Consider the following 7210-nt stretch of genomic DNA (forward strand, 5'->3'; position numbering starts at 1 on the left):
GGCTGTCCCACGTATCACATATCCCAGCACTAAGCTCAGGGCCCACTGGGCCCCTAGACTTTTCTCTCCAAATAGAAGTAAACAGAATTTTGAATTCCACAACAGACAAGCACAGGCTGGGCTAGTTAGCTTGATCTTTGGCGCCACCTCCAGATCAAACTGCATTTCGTTTTACTACAGTAGGAACTCATTGAGAAATGCAACGTGCATTTATAATTAAGTTACTGAATGGGGTGGGGGCTGGGGATGGAGAACCTCCTACCATAACTGTCTGTGGAGGACTGCAAAATTGAGTATTCCTTACATCACACTACCATGAGTCTGCCTTTTTTATTGTAAGACAACAGGTAAAAGAAACCACACAAACATAAGGCAAACACTTAGAACAATCACCCAGGTTATGAAATAGAAGTTTTCCAGCAACCCCAGACCCTTCATGTACACCTTCCTCACCTTAACCCTTTCCACTATAGAGATTCGTTTTCGTTTTCTATATCGTCTAACTAGTTTAATAATTCCATCAGAGATGGATCAGTTTTAAAATTGGAATTCATTACGTAGAAGCTATCCCCATGGGAGAGAGCAGGGCTCGGTGGACCCCTCCTTTGAATGACCAAGTCGACTTGCTCAGATAATCCTTGGAGGGAAGAGGCAAATGCGAGAAGTGTCTCCACAGCACTGTTTTGCTTTCATCACTGTCGCCCCAGCCATCGCCTCTGGAGGCCTGTGAAGTTGGAGCAGCCAGCCCCGCAAGCGGTGCCCAAAACTTGTCTCACTGGCCTCACACCTTTGGAGGGTTGGGCAACAGCACCGCCCAGAAGTTCCGACAGCTGACGACCCTCTTCAGCTGAGCTAGAGGTCTTGGCTGGGCTCTAGCGGAGCCTCCAGCTGCCCCACGGAGACCAGGGTGCTGAGCTGCCCCGACGCACCGCTTTCCGGTGGGAAGGTGACCAAGTCCGAGTTCTTGTTCTCGCTCTGATCACTGTGCTGCTTCTTGTGGCATCTCAGAGAGTCATCCCTGACGAAGGAGGCGCCGCAGGTCTCACAGCGGAAGGCCCTCTGCGTCACGATCTTGGCCACATGTTGAGAGCTGCTCTCTCTGAGCCCTTCCTTGACCAGAGGGGCCCAGTTCTCCGTCTTGGCCTCATCCCTGTGCACTTTGTCGATGTGCTTGGCCAGGCTGCTGGGCCGCTTCGTGTCGAAGCTGCAGAAGTCACACTTGAAGGGACGGTCCTTACAGTGGACTCTGCTGTGCACGCGCAGGGCGGCCGCGCTGGAGCAGGAGTAGCTGCACTCTGGGCATTTCTCCGGGTGGTCGGCCTGGTGCAGCCGGCTGTGCTCCAGGAGGTCAGCCCGGTCCCGGCCCTGGAAGGCACAGTGCAGACACTTGAAGGTGTGCTTGATGCGGATGTGCGATTTGAGATTCGCCTTCATGGTGCAGCGGACGTCGCAGAACTCGCACTTGAAAGGCTTCTCCCCCGAGTGCACGATCATGTGCCTTTTCAAGTCCGAGCTGATTTTGAACTTGGCGCTACAGAGCCAGCACTGGAAGGGGGTATCCCCTAGCAATGGAAGGTGTGTTTCCATTAGAATAGGCAGGCAAAACAGTCCCTCCCACCCCAACCTGCCTCAGCACACTTGGCCGCAGTGAGATGGTTGAGTTTTGTGAACTCTACCTACAACCTCCTAAGGACACTTGTTGTGCATATTAATGCAATCTTCACTACAATCCTATGAGTGGGTACTGTTACTCCCACTTTACAGATGGGGCAACTGAGGCTCAGAGAGGTCAAGTTACTTGACTTAGGTCAAACAGCAGGGATTTGGAACCCAGGCACTATGGCACTCAAGTTCATACTCTTGATGACCCCTTCAGTTTCAAATCTAAACTCCCATTTAACTTGACATCCCAGAATTGAATGGGCAAGAAGAGGTGAGATTTAAATTACAAACAACTGCTTCAAATCAAGCTAAGACCTGTGAAGATGCTTACTATAGTGTTTAATCTATATGACATCAGTTATTGAGCTTGTATTTCAAGTTAAAGCTTCTTACTTTTATAACTACAGGCTGAATTTTATTTATAATATTAATGCATAATTAGGGCACCAGGGGACAAATAATAAAGAGCCATGGTCTATTCTCTAATTTAGAGTCCCATTCCCTGGAGACATTGCTAAGGGTTTCTCCTTGTTTTGAAGGTTGTTGCTTTAAACATCAGTTGAATATACACAAAGATAAGCATCTTATCCTACACACCCATCCTTTCCCTAACCTCTCCCTGCATTCTGGTGGTTGTGACTTTTACACTTTTTTTGTTTTTGAGACAGTCTTGCTCTGTCGCCCAGGCTGGAGTGCAGTGGTGCGATCTCGGCTCACTGCAAGCTCCACCTCCCGGGTTTACGCCATTCTTCTGCCTCAGCCTCCCGAGTAGCTGGGACTACAGGCACCCGCCACCACACCCAGATAATTTTTTTGTACTTTTATAGTACAGGTGGGGTTTCACCATGTTAGCCAGGATGGTCTCGATCTGCTGACCTCGTGATCTGCCTGCCTCGGCCTCCCAAAGTGCCAGGATTACAGGCGCCCACCACCACATCCAGCTAATTTTTTTGTATTTTTAGTAGAGACGGGATTTCACCGTGTTAGCCAGGATGGTCTCGATCTCCTGACCTCGTGATCCACCCACCTCAGCCTCCCAAAGTGCTGGGATTACAGGCGTGAGCCATCGCGCCCGGCCGACTTTTACGCTTTTAAGCTGAGTAGTAGCCTCACATCTTAGTCCATCAGCTTGAGATTTTTTGAGGATTCACTCCTCTTCTCCACACTTAACTCCTCACTTGTTAGAAGTAGCTTTCTTTTCACCTTTAAGTAAAAAAAATTTCCATTCTGTCTGGTGAATTCTCATACTTTAATCATTTTCAGATTTCAAGTTCAGAAGCCAACTATAAATAATTTAAATGGTGACTAGGAATGTGATATTCATCGGAGCCAAACACTGCACCAGGATTACAATCACTTCCTTCTAAGTCTGCTGTCACACTCAGGCCAGTGGATGGGGTAACCCATCAATATAATTTTGTTTTCTTTTCTTACATGCTGCTCATCTGGGGGCACATTTTAGCTTGCTTCTTGATTAGATTGTATTTCTGGAAAAAAGGCATCTCAATTTCAGAAGTCATCCACTCTCATAATTTTGTAACTTTCACAAGGAATTTTTTAAATGGATTTTTAAAACTTCTGATTTAGTTTCTCTTGACCTTCTATACAAGTATCAGCCTGATATTTCTCTTTGCTGCAATCCCAGTTAGCCATATTCAGGTATTCACATATCAAATATCTCATGCCAGATGTTTTCTCCCTTCCTTTGCTAGAGTTTATCTTCTAGTAACTCCCACTAGCATGGTGGCTGGGAGTAAAGTCTTGAGTCCTTGCACGTCATTCTGTTTTGCCCTCACACTTGAGGTAGTTTGGCTGGGTATAGAATTCTAAGTTCAAAATCATTTCCCAACTCTTGAGGGAGGGCACTGTTCCATTGTCTCCTAGAAGCCAATACTACCCAGACATATTTCTAAATATAGATGTCCCCTGTCCACTCCCTTCCATCCTGATTGGAATCTTGTGAGCACTTTTACTTTCCTGGCCCCTTAGAAGTACGGACTTCATTTCTCATTTGATTTTCTATTTTCACTCTATTTTCTTCTCACTTCCATTTTCTTTTCTTCCTAGACCTGGTTAGAAACCAGACTTCAGGACTGGCTCTTATTCTCAGTTCACTCACCCAATTTTTCCCCCTAATCTCTGGGAAATTAATTTTATGGCTAGCAATCCTAGTTTTATTTCATACCTCTTTGTTCTCATTATCTCTTCATAGGTCTCTATTTGGATGCAACATTTCTGCCAGTGGGTAGACACCAATTAGAATGTGAAAATTACCCAAGTACTCTTACTTCCAGGATTATTGACTTGGCTCATTTTATTCCATTCATTTCCTATAAATGACTCATGATCCTTGGTTGACTGTATTTGGGGAAGTAGACTGGTTTAATGATTAGACATGGACGCCAGAGGTTTCACCTGCTGCTGGGTTAGTTGGGCGGTTTCGCCAGGCCTTGGCTAGTCCCCCAAGCTTTGTGGCCCTGGCTGTCTACATGCTTGTTCCAAGCTCAGAGCCCTCAGGGCACTTGGATATTGGCTGGAACATTGGCTCCCAACTGTATGGCTGTTTCCCATTTGTCTGCTGGGATACAGCTTTCTGTACCCAATTTTAAACATCACTATGTTCCTGTCTGCTCATCATTTTCCAGGAATTCATTGAAAATTTTCAACTTATGAGCATCCTTATGAATATCTCAAACCCCATTTTTCCATGCCACAATGAGTTGGTCCTATCGCTTCAGTAGGCTCCCATAAAGAAAGGAAGGAAGTTCCTAAGGTTAAAAGTTTGTGATTTTTAATTATACTTAATGGATCTTGCGTCATTCCCAATTAAGCCATGCAATCAGTGTGTACATTTACTGAAACATCTAGTTTATAGGCCTGACTGGAGATACATCCTTAGCTTCTTGGCAGTTACAGTGGGTATCCACCCCCAGCTGGATTCTACGTAGTCAAGATATAAAACCCAGCTGTCAGTCATATTTTACCAAAAGCTGCTGTTCCGGCAACAGAAAAATGACAAACCTCACAATTATTACAGAAGTTCCGAATTCTTGTACTTCTACCACACCAAGTCATTTAAGTTGCTTAAGTAAATGAAGGTTAAGAAATTAAAGAAAAAGTAAGGGACTGAGGTTTCCTGGTCAGGGACTCACCCGTGTGGGATCGCAGGTGGACGGTGAGCTGGCTGGAGTTGCGGCTGGCATAGGGGCAGAGCTGACATTTGTACGGCCGCTCGTCAGAGTGGATCCGCAGATGCTTCTTGAGGCTGCTGCTGTCCACGGCGGCGTAGTCACACAGGTGACACTTGTGTGGCTTCACACTGGTGTGGCACCGCATGTGCATGGTCAGGTTGTCCTTCCGGCTGAAGCACTTGTCACAAAACTCACACTTGTGCGGTTTGTCTCCTTCAAACACATAAGGAGTCAAAGTTAAGGGTTTTTTGGTCAAAATGGCTACAGAGATTTGACCAAGATGGTAGCCTGGGCATATGGGTGTGCCGCCTCCTCCTCTCCAAATAACGAGAGAGGAAGATACTGAAGTCTACATCAGCATATTGGGAAATAAGAATGTGTATCATTCATTGATAGCTCAGAAATCCTAAGGGACAGATGACATAAAAATCAGATTGATGGAGGAAATTATAGGCCAAACCCTGTTTGGGAAAAATGGGAGTCATTTTAGAAGTACTCAGGATAAGAAGTGGCAGCTGTAGGGATCTTGGACAGCTTCATGAACCACATAGAGAATGATCAAGTGGACCCTTTCCTCTCACTTCCTCCAAACAGCGAGCAGCACGCCATCTCCCCCTAGGCTGTTGGTCAAAGGACGCTGAGGTCAGAAAAAGAATCCAAGGGCCTGGTAGTTAGAGATGCCAGGGATAGCAGAAAATCACATACCCAGAACATTTCCATCCAGCCATGTTCCATCACTACCCCCAAGCCCAACCATTCCAGGCTGATATCTAAATAAAAGTTAGTTTACCCAATAAACAAATGCTTGGGGAAAGCCAGAACCAGGAAGACACGCCCAAGTCAAGAACTTAGATACTAAAGCAAAGGGAGGAAATGAAATTAGCGAAATGAAAACTATGGACATCAAAATAAAAGTTCTAATACGTTGCCTAGCAAAAAGGATGTTGAATGACAGCTATTGGTGGACATATGCCATCATACATTTGTCCACACCCACAAATGTACAACACCAAGAGTGAAACTTGGCCAGGTGCGGTGGCTCACACCTGTAATTCCAGTGCTTTGGGGGGCTGAGGTGGGTGGATCGCTTGAGCCCAGGAGTTCGAGACCAGCCTGGGCAACATGGCAAAACCCTGTCTCTACACAAAATATACAAAATATTAGCTGGGTGTGGTGGTGCATGCCTGTAGTTCCAGTTACTTGGGAGGCAGAGGTGGGACGATCACCTGAGCCCCGGAGGTTGAGGTTGTGAGTGGAGATCATGCTACTGCACTCCAGCCTGGGTGACAGAGCAAGACACCGTCTCAAAAAAAAAAAAAAAAAAAGTGGACCCTACTGTAAACTATGGTCTTTAGTTGAGAATGTTGTAGCAGTGCAGGTTCATCTATCGTAAAGATGCAAGACTCAAATGTAATGTTGGTAATGGGGAAGGCTGTGCATACGGAGAAGCCAGGGGCATATGGGAAATATCTGTATCTTCTGATCTTTAGGTTCACTTTTGCTGTGAACCTAAAACCGCTCTTATAAAATAACAAAACAAAAACAAAAAACCACCTATTAAGAAAAATCTTAGAAATGGAAGATACGTTAAAGAATCTCCCAAAAGGACAACAGGAAAAAGATGCCAAAAGCTAAGACACGAAAACTCATTCTAGATGGTCCAGGACAGAACAGAGAAGAATTATTTCCCAACACTAAAGACAGTCATGTATCTTATTTAGAAGCAGGGTGGTCCAATTTCAGAACCCTAAGAATGGTGAGATCTGGAAGCTTCCAGAAAGAAAACCACCAGCAAAATGCTCACATCAGCGTAAAGCTCCTCAGAACAGTGGATGCCGGCAAGATAGGAACAGGATCTTCAACTTTCTACAGAAACTGTTTTAATAGAATCTTATACTTGAATTAGCATTCAGTGAGAGGAGAAGATAGTTGATATATGACTTGGTATCACACTTAAACAGTGTATACCAGAATAAAAAATAAGGGTGATGGTGAAGGTAAGATGGGAATATGAGAAAATAGTACAATGGAAAAAGTATAGCTTTCAGACAAGAGGAAAGCAACCATCAAAAGACTTGGTTGGGGCAACTGGGCACGGTGGCTCACGCCTGTAATCCCAGCACTTTGGGAAGCCGAGGTGGGTGGATCACCTGAGGTCAGGTGTTTGAGACCAGCCTGGCCAACATGGTGAAACCATCTCTATTAAAAATACAAAAATTAGCTGGGCATGGTAGTGTGCACCTGTAATCCCAGCTACTAGGGAGGCTGAGGCAGGAGAATGGCTTGAACCCAGGAGGAGGAGGTTGCAGTGAGCCGAGATCATGCCACTGCACTCCAGGCTGGGTGACAGAGGGAGA

General features: G+C 45.5%; 1 protein-coding gene across 2 annotated transcripts in view; it reads right to left on the bottom strand.

Annotated features, from left to right (window-relative positions):
* Positions 1-311: 311 nt before the first annotated feature.
* The window catches only part of ZFP64 (ZFP64 zinc finger protein), a 103817-nt gene continuing 96918 nt past the window's right edge, over positions 312-7210 (bottom strand). For both annotated transcript variants that reach the window (XM_017888182.1, XM_017888185.1), the window contains 2 exons: positions 4815-5066; positions 312-1562 (listed from right to left, as the gene is read on the bottom strand). In XM_017888182.1, coding sequence (XP_017743671.1) covers positions 853-1562; positions 4815-5066 — 962 coding nt within the window. In that variant the 3' untranslated portion in view covers positions 312-852. The remainder of the gene's footprint in view (positions 1563-4814; positions 5067-7210) is intronic.

The sequence above is a fragment of the Rhinopithecus bieti genome, unplaced genomic scaffold (assembly GCF_001698545.2).
Source record: "Rhinopithecus bieti isolate Rb0 unplaced genomic scaffold, ASM169854v2 scaffold_15834, whole genome shotgun sequence".
Lineage (NCBI taxonomy): Eukaryota > Metazoa > Chordata > Mammalia > Primates > Cercopithecidae > Rhinopithecus > Rhinopithecus bieti.